At 49.0% G+C, this 23616-nt stretch overlaps 2 protein-coding genes and 1 long non-coding RNA gene across 5 annotated transcripts in view; 1 reads left to right on the plus strand and 2 right to left on the minus strand.

The window, feature by feature from the left end:
• Nucleotides 1-23616, minus strand: part of FGF1 (fibroblast growth factor 1) — a 93744-nt gene that overhangs the window by 61184 nt on the left and 8944 nt on the right. For 2 of the 3 annotated variants that reach the window (XM_027605144.2, XM_027605139.2), the window contains exon 2: nucleotides 22678-22829. The gene's annotated coding sequence lies outside the window, so the exon portion shown is untranslated. Of the gene's footprint in view, nucleotides 1-22677; nucleotides 22830-23059; nucleotides 23079-23616 lie in introns of those variants that run through there. The other variant, XM_027605140.2, reaches the window with a different exon arrangement.
• Nucleotides 1-23616, plus strand: part of LOC113928890 — an 89949-nt gene that overhangs the window by 53519 nt on the left and 12814 nt on the right. The window contains exon 4 of the long non-coding RNA XR_003521993.1: nucleotides 20473-20635. This is a non-coding gene — a long non-coding RNA (uncharacterized LOC113928890). The remainder of the gene's footprint in view (nucleotides 1-20472; nucleotides 20636-23616) is intronic.
• LOC113928885 (60S ribosomal protein L32-like) lies at nucleotides 11030-14793 on the minus strand. The gene has a single exon (XM_035727604.1). The coding sequence runs from the start codon at nucleotides 11504-11506 to the stop codon at nucleotides 11030-11032; it is 477 nt and encodes a 158-aa protein (XP_035583497.1). The 5' UTR covers nucleotides 11507-14793.

Here is a 23616-nt window from a genome sequence, read left to right on the forward strand (position 1 = left end):
AGCATCTGCATCATGGAGGGAGAGCAGGAGATCCAGAGTACGAATTACGCCCACTTGCACTGGATCACAGCCATCCACACTCTCAACCCTCTGGGCCTCCCCGTGTCTCAGGCCAGCCATGCTGCCCGCAGATCATCTGGATGTTTCCATGGCCAAACCACCTCCATCCCCTCCATGCACACACACACACACACACACACACACACACACACACACACACACACACACCTTTTTATTCCACCTCCATCTTCGGATGCTCCCGTGGCAGACGAGCATCCCCCTACACCGTGGTGGAAGCACCAGTCTGTCCATACGCCTAGACTTGCTGTATTAAATGGGAGCTCAAGCAGTTCTGCAAGTCTTCTCTCCACAAATCTTGGCAGTGGAGCTGCCTAATCCTCTGTATTCTGTGTTCTATTTTCCTTCTTTGGCTCTTTGTGATAGGCCCCCTGACCCAGCCTCTGGGAAAGGAGGCTCCAAATGGAGCATGGTTTAAAGGCAGCAGGATGGGGTGGGAGGGATCAAAACACATGGCTTTGTATTTGCCAGATAGTCTCCTTTTGCACCCATGCCTCTTCCAGTCCTACCACAGCTGAAGGAGCCGATGTCTTTCAAGACACTTTTCTTTGCTTCATTCTTACCTGTGTTCATTGAGCAATGGTCATTAAGCACCTGACATACAGTCATTGTGCTGAGACCCAAGTCAGTACCTGCCTCACAGATGTGATATGAATATAGTAGAACACCTTGAACAACATGGGGTTGAACTGCGTGGGTCCACTTATATGTGGATTTTTCCACATATATTTCTCTTCCTTATGATTTTCTTTTTTTTTATGTTAATCACCATACATTACATCATTAGTTTTTTATGATTTTCTTAATGACATTTTCTTTTCTCTAGTTTAGTTAATTGTGATTATACAGTATATAATATATAAAATATGTGTTGACAGTTTATGTTATCATTTATGCTTCTAGCCAAAAGTATGCTATTAGTAGTTAAGTTTTTGGGGAATCAAAAGTTATACATGGATTTTCGACTGCCTGGGAGGTCAGCCCCCCCATGTTGTTCAAGTGTCAACTCTGTTCTCATCATGTGAAAAGATACTCAGCATCATTAGCCATGAGGGAAATGCAGATCAAAACCACAGTTAGATACTATTTCACATCCACTAGGATAGCTATCATCAAAAGATGTATACACTAACAAGTGTTGGCAAGGATATGGGGAATTGGAGCCCTCGTACATTGCTGATGGAAATGTAAAATCAGTATAGCCACTTTGGAAAACAGTTTGGCAGTTCCTCAAATGGTTAATCCAGAGAGTTACCATATGAGCCTACAATCCCACTGCTAGGGATATACCCAAGAGAAATGAAAACACGTTCATACAAAAACATGTACATGAATGTTCATAGCAGCGTTATTCAAAATAGCCAAAAAGTGGAAACAACCCAAATGCCCATCAAATGATGAATAGGTAAATAAAACATGGTGTAGCCACACAGTGGAATATTACTAAGCTATAAAAAGGAATGAAGTACTGATAACATGCTACAACACGGACGGACCTTGAAATTGTTACACAATGTGAAAAAAGGTGGTCACAAAATACTCTATTTTGTATGATTCAGTTGTATGAAATGTTCAGAGTAGGCAAATTCATAGAAGCAGAAGGTAGTTTAGTGGCTGCCAGGGGCTGGGGGAGGGTAGAATAGGGAGTGACTGCTTAATAGGTGTGGGTTATTTTTAATGTGATGAAAATGTCCTGAAGGGATATAGTGGCAAAAGTTGCACAACTCTGTGAATATAGTAAAAGCCGTTGCGTTGGACACTTTTAAGTGAGTGAATTGTGTGGTATGTAAATGTTATCTCAAGAAAGCTGTGAAAAGATGTGCTCATCTCATTTGCCAACTGAATCCCTCTTTCCCAGTTCCTTAGGTATCCTAGGACAAATATGAGTTCAACTTCCAGTCATTTCAGGACTTTCTCCCAACACACTTATTAGAGTCTGATATTAGGTAGCTGGACACCTATTTAATGATCTTTAAACAGTTATTTTCCATTAGAAGGTAAGCTCCAAGAAAGCAGGGACTTGTGTTTTGTTCATTGTTACATCCACCATGCTTAACCTGGGGCCTGGCACATGGTAGGGTCTCAGTAAATAGTTGTTGAATGAACGGATGCCTTCATGGAGCTCACATACCAAATGGACACAGAAGGCCAGCAATGACTGCTAGTCGTCATTCATTCAGCATGTATTTACTGCGGCCTCATGGTGTGTGGCGTGAATGAATGAGGCAGACGTGTCTCTGCGCTGGGGGAACTTACAGCAGAGGAAACCTTTACCGAGAAGGTTTAGCACTTGGATGAAACACTGAAAGCAAATAATATCTAACATTCACTAAAGATTTGCAAATATTGAAAGCGGAAATTCTGTTAAAGTTCCCCTTACTGGGGCTCTGTGGGAAGTTGGGCTGAGTGGAGATAGTCATGCAAAGAAAAAGATTCTGGAGGATAGAGGATGAGTGAGTAGAAGGTCAATCCAGAAAAAAAGAAAATGGGTGTTTGCCAATGATTTTGCTGGTTCCAAGGAGGCAATTCCAAGTTGTAATTTTAAGTTTTTGTTGAGGTGGGGAGTAATATCGGGAAAGGGGAAAGTGCCAAGAACCATCCTCCATGTCCACTGTTGGGAAGTCTTCAAGAAGAGATAGGAAGGGAAAGAGTGACTCAGTGGCTGGGAGGGGAGGGAACAAGGGTGTTTTAAAGAGATGGGGAAGATATCATTACGGTATAACTGCCTTCTTCACAATGGAAAATTATGGGAAGGACAGCCAAGAGGTCAAGAGAGAGGGCAACAAGATATACGATGACGACACAGTTGGGAAACCAAAGAGGCCGGCTTGTAGATACACAGCCCATGGTGGGTGATGGAGGTCTTGGAGTTGAAAATGAAAGTAAGGAAACTTGTCTAGTTGACTTCTCTCACACCTACAGCCTCCTCATTCCACCTCTCTTTTGCCCCATGTTTTCATTTTAATATGCGGGGTTTCTAGAACACCTATAATGGGAAGGAGATGTGAAACAGGGCTAAGAACTGATTAAGACATGACCATGGCTCTTGCACAAGGCAGGGCAGGGTCAGAGACCTCAGATACTTGGAGAAATGGGAGGAGACAAGGAAGAGGTGGGCAGAATAAGGTTCAGGGTCAAGGATGATGGTACAGAATCTAACGCAAATTACTCACTAGAGTTTGGGGAAAAGGGAAAGATGGGTCAGAGAAAGACCCAAGACGGAGGAAGCTTATGAGCTGTAAATGAATGAGTAGATCTTGGAGGATCTTCCTAAAGGGGTTGGCTGACTTTGCAACTAGAGGACACAGTCCCAGAGCTCAGAGGAGCTCGGGAGTTGGAGTGAGCCCAGGCACAGATGACCCTGTGAAGAGGAACAAGGCGAGGTTTTCTTTTTTCTTGAGGCCAGGCACCTCCATCGTGTTTTTGGTTTGCCCAGCTGTCCACCCACCAGAAAGAACAGATGACAAAGATGGCCCATCTCCTTCAGAGGTAGTCTTGCCTCCTGGTTAAGGGCAGGCATTTTAGCCCAGGAAGCCGCCGAGGCTCTGTGGCTCCCCGGTTCTGTGTCACTGACCAGGTGCTCAGGCCTCGCTGCACTGAGGCCTGTGTCCTCACCTGTAAAAGCAGGAGTGATAAGCAAGGGCTGTGGTTGGGATGAAATGGGATAGTAGGGGCACAGCTCCTAGCACAGTATGGCCCTTAAAACACTTCCCAAGCCTTGGGGGCAGTTTCCTTTGGGTATTTTCATATCTCTAGAATCAGGAAGTACAGCATTTTTTCATGGTGGTATGTAAAATGATGGTGTACCTTTCAATTTATGGTGTCTTAAGTTTAATAAAATATGGAAGTAGGTAGACATCTAGTAAGAGGCAGTTGGGGTGTTTTTGGTTATTCTACCTGTGCTAGATTAATGGCTCCGTCAATGTCTACAGGTTTCCTTCTTGACTCTAGGTGGGTTGAACCTTTTCCCTGGGGACAGGAGCCTGGCCCCTGGAGTCAGCCCCACTGAGGGCAAGTCTTGACTTGGCTGCTGCTCACCCTGAGACTGGGGCTAGGCACCATCACCTCTCTGAACCTCCATTCTCCCTCTCCTCTATAAGGGGGACAACAATATTACCTACCCTCCTAGGGTTTTGTGGGGATAAAATGGTGTAGAGTTCTGTAAAGGGCTTAGCACAGTGCTGCATTGCATACACATTGAAGAATGATGATGATGAGACTAATAATTAAATAATAGCATTACCTTATATAACCAGATTACATTTTCTAAAAAGTGTTACTATTATTATTCCTGAACTACCTGGGGAGTCCCGCTGCAAAACATCCAACTGGGACTCTCAGCAGGAAGGGATCTCAGAACCCAAACTGGCACTCCTGTTCTGCGCTGGTGTGTATCTAGGACTGCGGCCTCACCTTGCATGCTCTCCCCCAGCCATCCTCCTTCTTGAGCCAGCTTTCCATCTCCCCAGCACTCCCCTCCTCAGGACTTTGGCCCCTTTGGACACATTACTTTAGGAACTGTTTGCCTTGGGAAGAGGGCTGGCTCATCTCCCTTGGAAAAGACCACCACAAACCCCAGGTTTTCCCAAGTAATTAGTGACCCAAGAGCTCCCCTCAACGAGCCTCCTCTCTGTCCCATCATCCTCCTGTCTCCTCTTGCACCGTTGGTTACTTCACCCAGCGGTCTGCCTCTGTCCTTGCTGGAATTCCCTCAATATGCAGTAGCCTACATGTAAATGCATGTTTTTTTCAAACCCTTTTACCTCTACCTAATGAGTCTGGCTTATCAAAATCAGTCAGGATCTGTGTACCACATAAATAACTCACACACCAGAGCCTCCCCGTATCTTCAGATCTCCCTGGTGTTCCCCATCCGAAGTTCTCCACAGTCTTGAGAGCCTTGCACTCTCCAAGTGGTATAAACAGGCTTTCCTCTGGGGAGGCTGCAGAGGCTCCCGGGCAGATAGGCTCTACCAGCATCTTTCTTTATCCCTGATATTTCTCCTCACTTCATGAGGACCCAAGCTAGAACTAATGACTTTTCTCCAGGTTGGCTCTCTGGCAAGCCTTTCTCTTTTGAGGTGAGACCCCACCACCACCCCGCCCCCCCACCACAATCTACCTACCTTGTTCCGCCATTAAGAGCTGACCTGCCTCCTTGCATCGATCCCAGGATCAGGAAAACCCAGATTTTTATGTACACTTTTGCCAACAGAATTGCACTGTTGCACGAGCCACTCCAGCATGGCATTTGATGAAAGTTCTCTGACAACACTGGTTTCCCCTCAAGGTCTGGTTATCACAGAGTTGGATCCGGAGCAGCATCTTGGACCCTCCAGATGCCCCTTGGGGAAGCTGTGGAATTAGGACTTTTCACTGGGTTTGCAACACAACAGAATGACTCTCATGGTCTAAGGAGCATGCCAAAAAAAGCCTAGCCTCTCGGAACTTGTTTCAGCTCACTTAAAAATCTTAAGGACATAGTGCAGTGTGCTGGCCGGGTTGGGGTATAGGGTTTCACACAATGCAGCAGTACTGGGGCACCCTTGAATCAGAGACTGGAAAGCCCAGTGTGTTAGACAAGACTCCCAACATTTACCTATTTATCTGTCCATCTGTATACCCTCAGACATGTTTCCCAACCCCCCCCTCCCCCAAATGTGGCATTTAAGCCAGGCTGTGGAAGACAAAGTGGCATTATAAAGTTGTCTAGACTACAGCAAGATGAGCCAAACTCTAGCCAGGGGAAGAAATAAAGCAAAGAAAGGCCACCCACCTTGTAGTTCTTCCCCGGCTAATGGGGAGAGGCAATGGAAAGAAAGGAGTGGGCTTTCTCCCACTCCCAATTGTCCACACTACAGAGGTCTTCTCTTGGGGGGATCTGAAGACTGAGTGCCTCGTGTGGTCAGGTTTTGGGACCTGGGGCCACATTGGTCCAGGCTCTCCAGGGCGACACTCCCTGTTCACGCCCACAAAGGATGGAGGAAGCACGCTGGCTGGCCCACTGGTGGCTGTCTGTGTACAGCCCTCTGGGCAACCAGCTTTCCCCCTTTCCCACCCTTCCATCCTGCTCTCCCCTCTGGCCCCGCTCCCATGGGCTAGGATGCCACGGAGGTCCTGCCTGCCTGCCCTTATTCACAAAGGCAGGTCTGCCTGGAGCAGAGCAGGGCAGGCCCTCAGCGGGGGGACCTGGGCTCCACACCTCTCCCCTTAAGGAAACAGACAGGTCCAGTCCAGTGAGTTGGGGAGAGGCTGTTGCCCTTGTTAAACATCTCACAGGCTCAGGCAGAGATCCGGTGACTGCGTGAGAGGAAAGTGCTCTGCTCTGGGCACCCAGTGCAGCAGGGCTGTGTGAGAGGGGTGTGTTACCACCCAAATCAAACCAGATTAAACCAAGCAGGGATGCAACTAGCTGCTATCTAGTCCTTTGCCCTCCATCAGTCAAAAAAGCTTTCCTCTGAAAATCTCCTCTATTTCCTAGTTAATATGCCGAAGAGAAGACATGGCCACTAACCATTTTGCATTTGCCATCTCTCAGACACTATGATTTACAGCATGACCTTGAGCTTCACTGCTCTGGCAGTCACTGTCCCCATGCACTTAATCGAGCCACCCTTAGTAAGTGTAAGGGACCTAACAAAACACAGTAAAGGAATAAAGGTGGGATCGTGGTCAAAGGCATGGGCTCTGCAGTCAGGATTCCTGGATTTAAACCCAGAAAGTCAGCTTACCTGCGCGAGGAGACCAGGGATGTTGCCCACCCCACGTGCTTGCTTTAAGGATGCAACGAGGTAACACGAGTGAAGTACAGGGCTCCCGGCACAGGGAAAGCATCTCATAGTTCTAGCTATGATTTTTGCTGTTAGGATTATTCAGAATGAATAAGACCAACTCCCTGTGCTTGATGGAGGGTGAGAAGTGAAATCGTGCATGAGACAGACCGTGGCAAGCAGTAGGATGGAAGCGTGAGAGCCTGTGGAAGACGGGGTCCAGGGGGACGTGGCAGAAGCTGTGGTTGCTCAGCCACAAGGACAGAGAGGCTTTGCGCATGTGGACGCGGGATCAGGGGACGGCTTCGCTAGGGGCCCAGGCGTAGAGGTGGTCTCCCCGCAGAGGGATGGGTGCTGCTGGGCAGGGGGATGTGCAGGTGACTAGGGTCACCTCACACTCATTCGGAGTCGGGTCATAGAGGACCTCAATGCCATTCTGAAGAGTTTCGACTTTTATCTGCGAGCACTGGGGAGCCAGTGGAAATTTTTGAGAAGGGAATTTGGAAGATGCTTCTGGTAACATATTGTGGGAAAATTTTGGTGGTGGGAGAGGGCAGGGCAGAGGCAGAGCCAAGGCCAAGGGGCACAGTGCTCTGTGTTTCCATCCCCGAAAAATTAATCAGTCTTCAAGTCCTTTCTTTACTGCTCATCATCTTCACTGGAGTGCACGCTGGTCAAGGGCAGGGGCCATGTTCTTCCTCTGCATTGTCGCATCTTCAACACGGTCCCTGGTGCTCCATCAATAGTTGTTGAATGGAAATAGGAGGTCCTAAACTAGAGCCGTGAGAGTAGAAGGGGGATGATGGGTCCAAACCACCAGGGGCGGACAATGAGGAGGATTTGGCAAATGACCAGAACTCAACATAGAAATCATCAGATAACTCAGGGTGTGGGTGTGCAGGACAGAGACAGGAATAGAGAGGCTGTTCACTGACAGAGTGGATGTAACCAGAAGCATCCCACTCTACAGAGCAGAGGGGGGCTCCCTAGGGCATGTGCCGCATCCAAAATGAGTCACCCATCCCTACGGAGCTGAGGGTGGGGCCGGCTGTGGAGGTAGGGCTCTGCAGAGAGGTCAGAGTTGGAAGCAGGTGCAGGAGAGTCGGAGCAGAGGGGAGAGGTGGGGTCTTCAAGGGAGATCAACCTGGAACCTGAGGAGAGAAGTGAACAGAGGCGGCTACCCTGGGGGGCGCCCCACGTTCTCAGATCCACAGTATGTGACAGTTCTCTCAGAGAAGCCACGGGGCACAGGCCCAAGGCACAGGGTCACAGCATTCAAGGCGAAAGCTGGCACTGGTCCGTACTGTGCAAAACTTCAGAGGTTCAACAGGTGGAAAGTGGCAGACAGAGCTGTAGGATAGGTCTCCCGCCTCCAAGCTCTGTTGTTCTGATCACTTCTTACGCTGTCACTGAGGTCCTTCTTCCGGAGGAGGATCTGAATGCGTCGTTGCTTCCATTATCAGAAACCTTCCATTGCTTCCCACTTCCTAGACAGGCCCAAAGCCTGTGGCAAAGCATTTCCGTGACCCTGCATGTGGTCTGAAAAGCACCCCCTCTCCTACATCCTTCCCCATCTCATCAGGCTGCGGTGCTCCCCCTCCTTGTTGCGTACCAGGGACTCTCAAGCCTTCATGGTTGGTGTAGACTCTTCCCTTAGCCTGGAAGGCCCTTCCCCTCTGATGGCTGCTAATTACAACTCTTCTCATCCTTCAAGGCCTCTATCGAATGCTACCTCTATTGCAAAGCCTTCCATGATATCTCCAGTAAGTAGGGCGCTTCCTTTCTTCCAGGACCCATGGAATGCTTCGCCTAGCCATTATTTCATTCTTTCTAGGATTCCATCAACCTGATGGCTTGTCTCTCTCCTCCACTAGCTTATGTTATGAGAGGAAAGGACACATGCTGTCTTTGAATCGCCCACAGCACGAGCTCTCATGCACGGAGGGCGGTCCACCAACACCCACAAAGCCTATGAAGAGAGAAGTACCCCAGAGCAGGGGTTGCTGACAGCTCCACCACTTCCTGTTAGTTATTTGGAAATTATGGGGTACCTCATAGTTATTTGGCTTTAGGGGTTCACTCTGTAATTAATATCTTGGCCCAGTGGGGGGTTGTCTTACAACCACATGTGTTACCCATGCTCTCTAGAGCCATTTTGATATGGAGGATACACTCTTACACCTACACAAAGATTTTGTCGAGCATTGCCTGGAGTTAGACAAAAATGGAAAAGTTTGGCCCAGCCCATCAGAAGTGCTTTATCATTATGTGTTCTCCCTGATGGCAGTTTAGAGAAAGCCCTAGACAGTTCCACCAGGATCATAAACATATTTCAAGAGCCACGAATTAGGAGGATAAAGTTTCCCAAACGCTCAATTTACAAACTCAAAAAGCATCTGTTCATTCAATCATCTATCATCTTCTTCGGCCCCTCTGACAGTATTTGGATGTAATGAATATCCTGATTTATTTCTCAACAGCTTGCTGTCTATAAGGAAAACATATATTCAAGAAATATATTCAGCAAGGCTCAGTGAGCACCTACTACGTGCCAACAGTGTGTCTGGGTTAACAATGTACAGTATACGAGTCAGGGTGGTTTTTCTGTGGTCTGTGTTTTAGGGGTTAGATATTTTCTGTTTTGTTATATAAGACTGAGAGCAGTTTAGGATTGCTGTAGACGGTCCTGCCTTTTTTTTTTTTTTTTTTTTTGCCTGCTTTGTTTTTATTTTAGGATAGACATTTATAAAACACAGCTGGCTAAATGCTAACTGCAGCTGTGAACAACAGAATTTAAATATATCCCTAATCCAACAAACCTGGTTCTTGGCAAGGAAGGGGGGAAAGTTAATTTATTTTTAAAGATTTTATTTATTTATTTGACAGAGAGAGAGACAGCGAGAGAGGGAACACAAGCAGGGGGAGTGGGAGAGGGAGAAGCAGGCTTCCCAAGGAGCGGGGAGCCCGATGCGAGGCTCGATCCCAGGACCCCGGGATCATGACCTGAGCCAAAGGCAGAAGGCAGACGCTTAATGACTGAGCCATCCAGGCGCCCCAAGTTAATTGTTTTTTAATTTAGTCTTACACACACAGACACACAAGGAGTAAAAGGGTAATATAGCCAGAGGGTATATGTTGAGTGATTTTTATTTTTATTTTTTTAGTTCATTTTACTTGGATCCTGCACTGTAGGTTGGTCAGGAGTTTTCCAAAGCACTGAACCTGTGAGAAAAGTCTTTCTCTATTTTTATATTGATAGAAATCATCATTTTCTGAGCATTCATTCTAGGCTGGGCAGATGCTTAAGAGAGCTTTGCCTGATTTACCTGATTGCATCCTCTGGGGTATATGCCATTTACACATGAAGAAACTAAGGCTCAGAAAAATGAACTTGCCTGGAGTCAGGCGGCTGATGAGGGTAGGATTGGAACAGACAGCCAGCTGCCTGACTTCAGGGCCCACATTGTAGCCGCAACTGGGATTTTTCTTAATGTACCTGCATGGTGACACAGTGGCACCAAAGACTTACTTGAGAGGTGAGTAATGACAAGACTGGGAAAGTGGAGAGTATTGTAAATGACATCTCCTCCGCTTTGATTCTGAAGGACAGATGCTGGAAATATGCTAGCTGGCCTACCCAAAAGAGCCCCCTAGATAAGTGTCTTTCTCCCTTTTGTATTTCAAATACATAGTCATTTTCTCTTTAATAGTAATACAGATATGCATAAATATTTTTAGAAGGAAGTTCAATAAAGCATTATTGATATTAGTACTACAAACAATATCCAGTAAGAGAGGGCTCATTAAATAAATTCTAGGGGTACGCACTGCCACTGTGAAGAATTCTCTTTTAAAAGAATATAAAATGGGGCACCTGGGTGGCTCAGTCAGTTAAGGGTCTGCCTTTGCTCAGGTCCTGGGATGGAGCCCCCATCAGGCTCCCTGCTCAGCGGGTAGTGTGCTTCTCCCTTTCCCTCTTCTGTTCCCTCTGCTTGTGCTCTCTCTCTCTTTCAAAAAAAAAAAAAAAAAAAAAACTCTTAAAAGAATATAAAATGGAATGGAGAATATCCATGATATATCACTAAGTGAAAAAGTAAACGTCCATAAATACTGTATGATCCCTTTTTTTTTTTAGGTTTTATGGTTTTATTAACACAAATATGACGTGCACAACAAGCTCTCTATTCATTTTCTTCGCTGCACAGCCTGGCGTTGGGATTGGTGACTCTGATTGCCAGCTGGGCTGCTCTTTCCACAATAGCTTTGCAGTTCTTGGAGGAGACATTGTGAGCAATCTCTGCACAGTAAGATTTGTTGCACATCAGCAGCACTTCAAGCTCCTTAACGTTGTGGACTAGGAACTTCCGGAAGCCACTGGGCAACATGTACTTTGTTTTCTTGTTGCTCCCGTAACCAATGTTGGGCATCAAGATCTGGCCTTTGAATCTTCTGCGCACCCTATTGTCAATGCCTCTGGGTTTCTGCCAGTTGCGCTTAATTTTGACATAGCGGTCTGACTGGTGCCGGATGAACTTCTTGGTCCTCTTTTTAATGATCTTGGGCTTCACCAGAGGTCTGAGGGCAGCCATGATGCCCAGTAACAGATGGCTACCACCTCCACAGGCAGCGCCGAGGAAGAGAGAGCTGTGTGATCCCATTTTTGCTTTATACACACATACTATCTATATGCATAGATAGACAGGTAGATAGAGATGGACAGACAGAAACACAGGGAAAGGACTAGAAAGGTATCAATATCACCAATATTTTAATATGATTATCTCTGAATAATGGGTAAATTTTTTTCTGGTATTGCCTACATTTCCTATAATGAAATATATTAATGATGTAAAGATAATTTTTAAGTAAACACATACTCATTAACCCAACAATTTCAGGAAACAGATAGTTTTTGAGCATCCACTAGGTACCAGGCTCTATGTATTCCAAACACTAGAAAATAAAATAAAACCAAAAAAGAAAATCTACTGATATCCCTGCTCCACTCACATTTTAGATGATCTCCTTCAGTGTAGTTTTTAAGACAGAGTCGTCACAGAGCAGGCAGCCCTAAGCCCTGGTCGTTAGGAGTTTGTTTAGCCAGTCGGGGCCAACCAGCCCCGAGCCCTGACTCTGCCACTTGCACCAGCAGACGTCACTGCCCCCTAAGCCTTCGTGCCATTACCAGTGAGCAGGACTAAGAGTGGTACCTGCTTCATCGGTCTCTTGGAGGATTCAGTGAGTTACAAGTAAAGTGCCTTGAGGTACACAACGAGTCATGTTGTTATTATTATTACCGCATGTAGAACGGATACATTGCTTTTCTTCTCCTTTCTTCCAAAGAGTATAAATAGTTGTGTTTCTCTTGGACAGCAGGGACCACTGTTTGGGGCCTTTGGGCATATAAAGTCACCTTTGGATTTTGTGTGTAGGTGGGATCACCCAGTCAAAGCCATTTGGTCTCATATCCAAGCCAAAGCTGTAAAGGACAGAGAGAGCTGCCATGGTGTAAAGGAGAATGTATACACCTTTCAGAAAACCATGGGAGCCAATGTTGGACAAGGATCTTACTTAATTGGGTTTGGAAACCTAATAAATCTGGCTAGTTATAGGCAATAGGACATCTAAACTTTTATGGCTTATTCTGACCACCTCTTGACTTTGGGGCTTGGTGTTCTATTCTGTCTTCTGAATGTGGGATACTTAGGACCCTTTGGAAGGAGAATGTCCAGTGGCAGGCTAATTCGTGGAAGAGTCTGCCTGGTTCTAGCTGTGGCACTGCCTGGCTCCAGCCTAGCCACCATCATTTCCTTTCTGCACGATTCTGAGACCTCCTAACTCATGCCCTGCCTTCCCTCCTGCCCCTCTTAGGGTCTGTTCTCCATTCACAACCTGATAAGCGTCTTAAAATGTCAAGTATTGCATGTCAGCTCCTAATTCTGATCCCCACTGGCTTTCCACTGCCCTCAGACAAAAGCCCCAACTTTCGACATGACTCCACATCTCTGCGTGATCTGTTCTTTGCACACTTCTCCATTTTGAGCATGTCTCCTCCTTACCCACGGTGCTTGAAGTATCCTGGCCTTCTGTTGGAATTCTGGAACACACCAGCACTTGCTCACCTCAGGACCTTACCCCCTAGTCTTCCTTCCACAAAGAATAGTCTTAGCCTTTCTCTTTGCATGCATGACGCCCCTCATTCCTCTGGCCTTCTCTTCTGTGCCACCACCTTAGAGAGGCTTTCCCTGTCTACCTGATTTGTAACAGCTTCTCTTGTTCCAGTGCCTTGTTTGTCCCTTTTATAGAGTAGATCTGAACAAATTTCTGCCTATTTCCCGTATTTACTTTGTGTGTGTGTGTATGTGCCTATCCCTGGTGCTCCCTACCCTGTTAGAAAGGAAGCTCCCTAAGGACAGGGACCGGATCTTTCCCTTTGTTGTCATGTCCCCTGGCACAGCCCCTCATAGAGAAGGTGCCCCATAAATATGAAAGGAAGGGAGGGAGGGAGGACGGAAGGAAGTCTCCAAAAAGGGGGATGCTTTTCCAGGCAGCCCAGTTTCCTGGGAATGTGGGCAGTGTGTCCTGCTCAGCCCTAGCATTACTGTGCAAGTTTTAAAAATAAAACCCCTGGGTGGAGTGAGAAGCCTTTAAAGAGGATGGGGGAGAGATAATGAGAAACATGAGCGGCCAACGCAGGCCCAGCAGGATGTGGGACTGGCCAGGAAGAGAAAGGGACCTTGACTCCGGGGAAACACTGACTTTGGGGCTGTAATAGTCTGACGAATGTAGGACTCCTAATTAGTCACCAGAGGTCTTTCTCTTGATCTACAGTATAAAAAGACTTTAAAGTAGCCAATTCAGGCTCTGCTTCCATCCTACAATAAGACATGTTGAGAGCTCTTTTGAAGAGATGTTCTTTACAGTCACTGAAACAGGGGCCTCCACACCCCACATCTGACTGCCATTCCATCAGAAGAAGGAAAGGCCAGGAGGTAACAGAGGCGATGAAGCCTGCTCTGGCTCACCCTCCCCCTGACCTTCCCCAGGGCCCGTCCCAGCGTGGGATCCGAACCTCCCACCACAGTAGGGCCCCAGCCAGACATCCTAAGGTGTATCCGCCCTCCAAAGGCTTGGCTCAGTTCTGGGGCAGCGTAAGGCAGGGAGGGTCAGGTTAACGGGTCACTAGAGACAACTCGGACATCGCCTTGGAAACGCTCTCCCCCCATGTGCGCTGCCTCCATTTGGATCCACCCTGAACCAGCTGCGCATTAAATCCTGGGGCCTCAGTGGGAGGTGGAGAGGCATCTGGGGAAGTTCAGAGTGGGTCAGGAAGGGGTCCCCCTCCTTTAAGGAAGACCATCAATCTTCAGGTCTTCGTGAGAAGTCTGACATCCCAGGGGAGCAGTGGGCTGGAAATCCATAATGTGGGCCTGGGCCCCATGATGCAAGGATGGGCTGAGCTGAGTGTGGGGGCTGCCAGCATCCCCTCCTTCAGACTATGGCCTGGACCCCTTCCCATAATCCATCTCTCTGTGCTGCTCCAGAAGCCAAGTGATGTGCTCACGGTCACCTGGTGCAAGCGAATATTGGCAAGCCTTTAACTCATTGATCGCCGCTGGGGTTTTTCCATATCCACAGCTATGTGATGGTCAGGAAGGCCACAAAGGAAGGCATGTAGAGAGAGACAGCTGGAGCTCTACACACCACACTTAACCTCCACCCCACTCTCTAGAGGCAGCTCTTGTAGAAGGACTCCAGAGTATAAAAAGCACCAGTTCCTTACGCAAGGTCATGCAGGAGGGAGGGACGGAGCAGTGGACAGCCTGAATGCAAAAGCTGGGCCAGTCCAGCCTACACCAGCCTGTCGCTTTCATCCCAGCAGTCGGACTTTCAGATAACTTAAGCTCAAAGTCCTGGACCGGGGTGCTAGAGCAGAATTTGTGAGGAGTCTGTGCCCTGAAGAACCTCACGCCCTTGGATGGGTGGGAATCCCAAAAGCCGTTTTGTGAACTGAGCAGAAGGAGCCTGCTGAAGCTGACCCCTTTAATTGTTTGTTGGAAACGCCCACAGCCTACAAGTGCTGAGCAAGTGGCCTGTGTCTGTTCCATGCTTCAGCTCTTCAAGGGCTCTCTGGCTTCCTTGGCTAGTTGTGGGTTCCTGACACGAGATTTTAGAGTGCTGAGAAAGCACAGGGTGATAATTGTCCCTTGAAACAAACAAACAAAAAAACTGGTGGAAGAAGAGCAGGACAGCAGGTGACCTTCATGTCCCAGGAACATTTTTTTAGATCAAATAAATTCTTACAAAGGCTTCTAAAAAAGCCTTAGCCAGACTGCAGACTTGTCAGTAGCAATAATTACTATTTTATTGGGCAAATAGTGTGCTGCGTGTTACATCCTAAAACATTTTTGGTGCTTTACACAGACTGTCTCACTAAAGTCTTAACCCAACCCTATGAGAGAGCAGCACCTAACATTGATAATGTAACACAGAATGGACTTCGCCTCTATTACCGCCCATACTCCAGGCAGCAACCCCAGGAAACAGGTGCCCCTGTTCTGTTTTACAGAAATGGAGAAGTTGGCCGGGGCCATGCATCTGTTGAGAGTCAGAGCCAGAATTCAAAGCCAGCCTTACCCTAGAGTCCATGCCCTTGACCGTTTTGCTCCCCTACCATTAGGCACCACAGACTATCACTCTGAACTAGTGAAAGGGTAATGAGAGCGGGGGACGGGGGGCAGAATTGGAACCGTGAGATGAATCTTGGGCTTCTCTGCTTACTCTCTTTCCAAGGCACTTGGAACTCTGCTTCCAGAGCCCTCCACAAAGGCATCCAGGACCAGCTGGGAAGAATGGAGCAAGTATTTTATGGCCACCTGAGCGAAGATTTTGTGCTTGCTCCTATAACTGAAATTCCTTATCACTAAAGGCTGAGAAGCCTGGGCCAACCTAGCCCGTGACTCTGAACTGGGGGAATGTTCTCTGGGCTGCAGACTTGCTCTGTGTGGGCTCCAGGGAGTGACTGGAGCCTTCATCTCAGCTCTCCTCCTGTTGCCATTTCTAAACTCTGACAGAGATCCTGAGGAAGGAAAAGGAGAGTCTCATTTTCTAGAGGTTCTTTATGTCCCCAGAAGTATTGGTGCAGCACTTTGCACACATTGATTAATCAATGCAAACTGCTTCTGTTCCCATCTGACTGATGGCGAAGGCAGGGATGCGCTGTTCCAGCTGCCTCCATGGGTGCGAGGGCCGGAACACGCCAGATCGATGTCTCCCTTCTAGGTGCCTGACATCACTTACTTGCCTTTGATGCCCATCAGCCAAAAGACGTTATTCATCTCTAAGCATGAATAATACAACTAAGCTGGGATTTTTTTCCAGGCAACAAAAGTGAGTTCTCTGAAGAGATGAGACTAGGCTGGCTAAGCCAGAGTCAGTGGCATGGGGACCCATGAGGGGTCTGCTCCCCTAAGGCAGGGTCGGAAGCACTTGATGCAGACTTGTCAGCTTTGCTTTCAGATGTGATGCCCCCCTTTCGAGAGCTATGAAGAGCAACAGAGAGTGGGAGATTCCCACTGCTGTCCTTGACCTTGGCTTTCCCACTCCAAGACTGTATGATTCACTCATTCATTCCTTGGGCCCACATTTATTGAGCACCTGCTCTGTAGCGAGGCTCTGTCCTAGGGATGCAGCACGGAACAAGACGGATGAGATCCTGCCCTCATGAGTGGGGAAGTTGGGCAATAGTAAGTCTTTAAAAAATTGGAAAGTCCAGACTGGGACAAAGGCCATGAGAGGGAGAGACAGGAAAGAAAGCGTCTTTGGGGAGTTCCCAAGAGAGGCGAGGCCCGAGGGGGAAAAGACCTGCTATGTGAAGAAAAGGGTAGAGCATTCCAGGCAGATGGAACAGAGTCATAAAGTCTGAGAGGCAGGCAAGGACATGGCACCCCAGAGGAACAGGAAAGAGGCCAGTGGGGCCAGAGTGGGTGGGAGATGTGAGAGGAGCAGAGTCGGGGGCTCTCGCTCGCCAAGAGGCCTTGGGCTGCTTACTCACCTTCCTGAAAATCACCTCTCTTCTCCAAAGTGTGCTCCGCTTTCTCCGAGAACACATCCTTGCTTAGCCAAATCCAGTACCTCCTCAGAAAGAAAAAGGAAGAGAGTGCTTTCTGTGGCAGGCAGGGCATATGGCGAAGGCCTCCCGTGCGGATTGTGCCCACAACGATGGGCATGGATGAGAGGGATCCCAGCGATGGGGATTGTGTGTGTGGTAGGGGGGCTGCAGGCCCCACGCTGGAAGTCGCCGGCTCCATGCTCAGCTGGGTGCTGCTCCCAGGAACTCATGAATAAGGCAACGTTGGGCTTTGCCCTGCTCCTTTCAGACACTTCTCTGCCCACTCTCACTCCTGATAGCCTCAGGGCTTCCTGCCCTTACTTCTTTCCTTTTCACAACCGGAATCTCTGCCCTTCTCGGCAGCCCCACGGAATCATTAGCCTCCGGGATGCATGCAAGCTCCTCTTGCTTCAGGCCAGGTACGCAAGCAGAGAGGTCATATTCCGGGGCCTGCCTCTCTTTGTTCTCCAAGGGATGCCGAACAGGGGGCTGCCTGGTCAACCTGTCTGAGGTGCCCAGCTTGCTAATCAACCTCGCTGACAGGAGAGAAATGTCCCTATTTGACCCTTTCCAGTGGGACCGTGACAAACACCTAGAATGTACTCTGTTGAGGGTTGACCATGGCTACAACAATTTTTAGGAAGTGTCCTGGAACTTAAGTCCCGAGAAGCAATGCAGCCAGCCCCAAGTTTGGGAGCTCAAAAAGCCTGATGTCTGGCCTCAGGATGGAGCCGCTGCTAAACCACACCGTCAGCATCTCTATCCCAGCATTCCCTTTGATGAAAGTTTTCCCTATACAGGATGGCTTCCTTCTCCGGCCTTCTGTGGTTCCCATTTGAAGAACCTAAATCGTCAGCACAGCTGCCATGGTCCAGCCCCCTCCTGGGCCTTGAGCTCTGGCTAGCTCCTCTTTCTTCTTCCCTGCATTCCAGCCACACTGGCCTTTCCACAACTCCTTAGCGGTGCCACACTTCCTCATCCCATGTGACCTTGGCAGTACGCCTCCCTCCACCTGAAACACTCATCCCTCACCCAGAGGACCCTTGCCAGTCCCCCACATCTCAACCCAGGCATCACGAACTCACCAAAGCTTTTCCAGACCCCCTGACTGGGTCGGGTAGTGCATTTGCTTTCCCGAGACACTCAGGAAAAGTACTGCGTGACTGAGGTCTGTGTCCCTCTCTGGCCTCCGGCTTTCCTGAAGGTAGGGGCCATCCATTCCAGGCTCTGTCGTACCCCAGTGTTCGACATGCTCCCTGGCACACAGGTGGCCTCCCACAGGGAAGTGGGTTGGACCTGCCGTGGGCATGAACGTCCCTCAAGTATCCCCCATTCCAGTCCCTGCTCTCTCTTTTTCCTCTTCCTGCCTCTCTGTTTCTTTACTTTCCCTTCCTTCCTCCCTCCTCATCCTTGCTATTCATTCCTTCTTCCTTCCTGGGACTTGGGCCTACCTGTGACTCCCATGAACAGCATTGAAGCCAACAGAAGAACAGTCACGAGTTAAAGAAAAGAGAACGCTGTCATAGCTTGGTATAACGGGTTGGCCTCCAACTAGATCACCCCAAACTCAGGGCCTGCGGGGGGAATGTAGGACTCTGGTTCCCACTGTAGTAGTCTGCTAGGCTCCCGCGGCAAGTACCACAGACCATGTCTCAAACAACAGAAGTGTATCGCCTCGTAGCCCTGGGGGCCTGAAGTCCAAAACCACGGTATCAGCAGGGCCGGTTCCTTCTGAGAGTGGTGGGGGAAAGAGCTGTCCCAGGCCTCGCTCCATCTTGTAGATGGCTGCTAGCTCCTTCCAGGGCTGTGAGGGAGGGATCTGTTCCAGGCTCTGTCCATGACCTGGAGATGGCCGTCTTTTCCCTGTGTCTTCATCTCTTCGTCATCCCTCTAGAGGTGTCTCTGTGTCCCAATTTCCCCATTTTATAAGGACTCCAGTCATTCTGGATTAGGGCCCACCCTAATGACATCATTTAGATTTGATTTCCTCTGTAAAGGCGTCTCCAAATAAGGTCACGTTCTGATATTCTGGGGGTTAGGACTTCAACATGCGAATTTAAGGAGAGGACATAGTTCAACTCGTAACGCCTGCCTTCCACCTGTCCATTGCTCCAACCCTTTTTGATTTATTGAAGGAGAAAAAAGTAGGGAAGCACAGGGACACATCATCTTCTGAGGAAGGTATGTGGGAGCTGGGGAATGGAAGCAGACAAGAGAGGAGTGTGAACCAGAGAAAGACACCCAAGAGTGAGAAGGAAAAGGCTGACCTAACAAGCAGCTAAAACCCCAGTTGTCGCCTGGCCAAGAGGTTACATGCCACTGCTCTGGTAATCGGCATTCATACCCCAGATTAGCCGCTCACTAGCAGTGGGGCCTTTCCCTTCCCTTGTAACAGGTGGATAATGACCGCTCCCGACCAATGGGATGGCTCTGAAGACTGAGTGAGGGATAAGCATGAAGGGCTTGCCGCTGTGCTGGGCACGTAATAACTCAGGGTGCAGGAGGTGTGGTGTGTGGTCCACCTCACTGCCATTGGGGGGGGTGAGTCCCAGGAAAATGGCCATTCCGGAAGAAGGTGAGGACAAGGAAGAAGCTGGTGGTCACTGAGGCCAAATGACTCTGTGTTCTTGTTCACAATAATGAAGAGAAAAGAAACAGAGTCATGGTCAGACTTCAGATGTGGCCTATGGACCAAAGTCAGAATCACCTGGGCCCCACCCAGGAAATGCAGAATCTGGGACCCTCGGGAACCTGGCTAAATCAGGACCTCTGTGTGCAGGATTTACCTGATTTTTAAAACAAGCTCCCCTATGATTCTTATGCATGTGAAAGTTTGCAAACCACAGATCCTGAAGAGACAGAGATGAGTCTTGGCCGAAGGACCACCCACATCTGCACAGCCCTGGAGCAAGACGGGCATGCTCCTCACACCTGCCCCCATCGCTAGCATTCCTTGGACAGAGTCAGAGAGGTGGTCTTGAGCAACTGTGTGTCAAGCCAGGCAGAGTACCTGGCACACAGTAAGGGCTCAGGAAACACTAGCAACCAACACAGAAGCCCTTCGATTTCTGAATGCTCCGAGATGAAAGCAAAACCCATGCCAGAGCCAAAGCACCTCCATGCTGCCCCAAAGGTGGCCATAATGGTCACTCATAGAGTCTCACTTTGGACTTTGGAACAAATGGACTTGTGGACAGCCTTTTCAGACCCACCTTTCAGTAATAACAATGGCAGATACTCACATAGTACTCACTATAAGCCAGGCACTGTGCTAAGAGCATGACTCATTTGATCCTTTCACCAACAAGGATGGTACGTTATTCCCCCATTTTACAGATGATGAAACTGAGGCACAAGGCCTTGGGACTAATAAATGGCACAGCCTGAACTCGAACTCCAGGGAGCTCAGCTGCAGAATCTGTGCACTTGGTCACTATGTTAGGCTGCCTCTCTTAAGTAGTGATATTTAGGAATCAGACAATTACTGTTCCCTTCCTTCTTCTCTCCCTCTAGGCCACTGGTCCAGATGCTTGTCCTTGTCCGCATACCTTGGACTCTGCCTCCCAGCTGCGTTGGATGTCCTGTCAGCCCAGGCCCATTCTCTGTGACCTGCGCACGCAGGTCGGTGCCCTCCCTCCTCTGTGGTTGAGTGGGCTTGATCCAGCGGTACCTTGAGGTGGGACACCTGGGCAGTACCCAGTGAACATTTGCTGATTAGCGGATCCTTTTTTAAGGAAAAAAAACTCATTTGCCTGGAATTTGTGTCATGTGTAGGTGTTAGATTTACCTAAAACAGGGTATGTCTGTGGCACCAGTGACTGTAGATTATTTTTCTAGTAGTGTAAATCAAGGAGTATTGCACTAGCCAAGCAAGAGCTATTTGATCGAGTGGAAGGGGCGTGCCTTCTGGTCCGCACCATCCCTGAATCCTAGAAGCTGGTACAGCAGGCCTGGTAGCACCATGATCTTCCATAGTTGACGCAGGGGCCACAGAATGCATGTCAGCAGAGTCAGTGAGCACACCCCCTGTCCTGGGATCAGGCATCCCTTCACTAAGGGTAGAGGAGTGTATGATGTCCCTCTACCATCACCACTGCAAATACAGTCATCATGGTTGATGCTCCTGGCCTGTGACGTCACACCACCAAACGAAGCAGATAGTGCCTCCTTAAATCCTTTTTGCAACCAGGCAAAAGCCATATATGTATGTCTGCACACCAGATTTGGGAGGCAGTTTACAAGAAACTCCATGTTTCCTGCCTTAATTTTTTGTGCATTAACTTTGCTCTTGATTAAGTACCTCACTTGCCAATTCATTTACTCATACTAAAAAAAGCAGGGTCAACAGAAGAAAGTCTCCAGCATGCGCCAGCTGCCCTCGGCAGCAAGTTGATGATCTTGCCTTCAGATATACAACTCAAAAGGGGACTTTCCTCAGAAGCCCTCAATGACCAACACAAGGAAAACAAAGGAAAAAGGAATTTGTGACTGTGAATCACAGTCTCCACCAAAATCCACACTCATTCACCCAGATAGTGCCTCACTGGACACCACTTTGCAATGCTAGGCTCATTTCTTTTCAACCCTCTGCCCGCCTCAGGCTGGCTCAGCCCCACGCAGTGCCCGGCTCGTCCTCTGCCAGATGCTTGCATCTCCCACTGGTGTTCGCAGAGCTAAGTCATAAACAATCACATCCCTGTAGGGAATGAAAGGGAAAGTGCCCAAGCAGAAAAGAATGCAGAAAAGTGGGGGTGGATTGAAACAGCTGGAGAAAGCACAGAGTGTTTACATTCTGCCGAGTCACGGAGGGAGCTCTTGGACCCGAGTGCCCAGATGAGGTGGGTTCCTCTGGGGTCTCTGAAAAATGGGTACTTGATTGAATGCCTGAATTCTACCCCAGACCTGGATGTCTGAATTTGTCAAGTGCTCCTCTCTAGAAGCCTTGAATACTTTGGGCATGTAATCGTGACGTGGGTGTGGCTAGCCATTCGCACACCTTCTCTGCGGTGCCTGTCTGCAAGGGTACGGAGAGGAGGATGTGATTTTCTGAGAAGATCAGAAGGAAGGTAAGGAATAATCCAGGTGGCTGGGAGGGCCGTCAGAATACCAGCCTATCTTCTCGCATTCTGCTAATCCTATATTTCAGCCTGACTTTCATACCTAAATGTTGATAAAATCTCAGGTGCTCACCCAGTGAACAGACTTCCTGAGGCAGCTGAACGTCCAGGCTCCCCAAGACAGTGAGTGTGCCAGCCAGACTCACGAAAGCCACACAGATTTTGGCTTCTGCCGAACCAAAAGGGCCACACCAGCACTTTAGTAAATGAGAACATTCTGCCCCCTCCAGTCCTCACCAGCCTGGCAGTGCAGGGAGGAAGGTGCTGGGCAGCATGATACATGATTACTTTTACAGTCTCTAAACTCTAGGTGCTGTTTTTACCTGCCTGTGCCATCAGCAAGCCCTTCCCCCAGAGCAGTCTGCAGCATGGTTCAAACCCAGCCAGAGGGGAGCTTCTGGGTGCCCTTGCAGGACAGCTGGTTCCAGTGGGATCTGCTTCAAACATCCTACTGCCTTAACTTTTCCCGAGTTTTTTTCCATCTCCGCGTCATTGTTGTCCTTGCACTGGGACACCCGCGTGCACGCACACACATACACAGCCCCTCAGCTCTGCATATAAGCTGCTCTTTGTTTCCTAGAACAAATACTCAGATTCTTACCTGAAAAACTTGCAGGCTGAGGACTGTGCCTCTTTGTCCAAGGGGAAGGGGAATCGGCCGGGTGTCGTCTGCTCTCTGTCGCGGTCACTGTGCTGCCGCTGCTTCCCCAGCAGCCCCACGCCGGCTCTCTGGACTTCTCAGTTGCTGCAGCTCTGTGTGGGGAGAGGGGACGGGCCGTGGCATGCACATCAGGTTGCTGGTCCGCCTCCAGACACCATGCCACAGAGCCGGCTACCAGTCCCGCGGGGCTGTGTGGGAAGCAGGGAGGCAGGCTGGGAGGCCAAGAATGTCAGCCTCTGGGTCTCTAGCTGGCCTTGTTGGTCAGCAAAGGGGACCTGCCTTTAGACAACAGCCCACGCGGACCCCACCCACAGGGACATACACAAAGCTCTGCGTGCCCCCAGCTCTGACTCCAGCTGCAGGCCCAGGAATGCAGAGCTATTGGCCGGCCAGGAAGGGAGGCAGAGACAGCGGCAGCAACTGTCCTGGGTGTTATTTTAGCGTGGTTTGTCTTGGGGCAAATGGCTGAGCCGAATGGACTACTGGCCTGTCTGAGCAGAATCCTGTTTATTTGGAAGTCTCAGTCGTCAGGGAAACAGCAGGTCGTGGCTCAGAGACGCTCCTCTGGAATCAGAAGGCTGCTGGATGAAAGAGTCCTTTTCTGTTCTGTCATCTGGCATCTCTACACAGGGTGTTGGTGTCTGTGTGTGGCAGAGTGTGTGTGTGTGTGTCTGTCTGTGCCATTCCTAGAGCCACGCCTTGCAAAGGGCATGTTGCAAAGCCACTCGAGGCAATGGCCATCCAGGCTAGGGCTGGAAGGGGCTGCAGAGCGAGCGTTTCTGTCATTCTTTACCCGTGGTCGAGCCTGTCACTGCTGAGCTAGGCGAACAAATCCTCAGGTGAGCCCAGCTCCAGGGGCAGGGATTTCGTTTAAGGACC

Source organism: Zalophus californianus, chromosome 5 (assembly GCF_009762305.2).
Source record: "Zalophus californianus isolate mZalCal1 chromosome 5, mZalCal1.pri.v2, whole genome shotgun sequence".
NCBI classification, from domain to species: domain Eukaryota; kingdom Metazoa; phylum Chordata; class Mammalia; order Carnivora; family Otariidae; genus Zalophus; species Zalophus californianus.

Excerpts from the sequence above, each read along its gene's own strand:
- LOC113928885 (XM_035727604.1), bottom strand. The coding sequence starts at position 11,506 with ATGGGATCACACAGCTCTCTCTTCCTCGGCGCTGCCTGTGGAGGTGGT.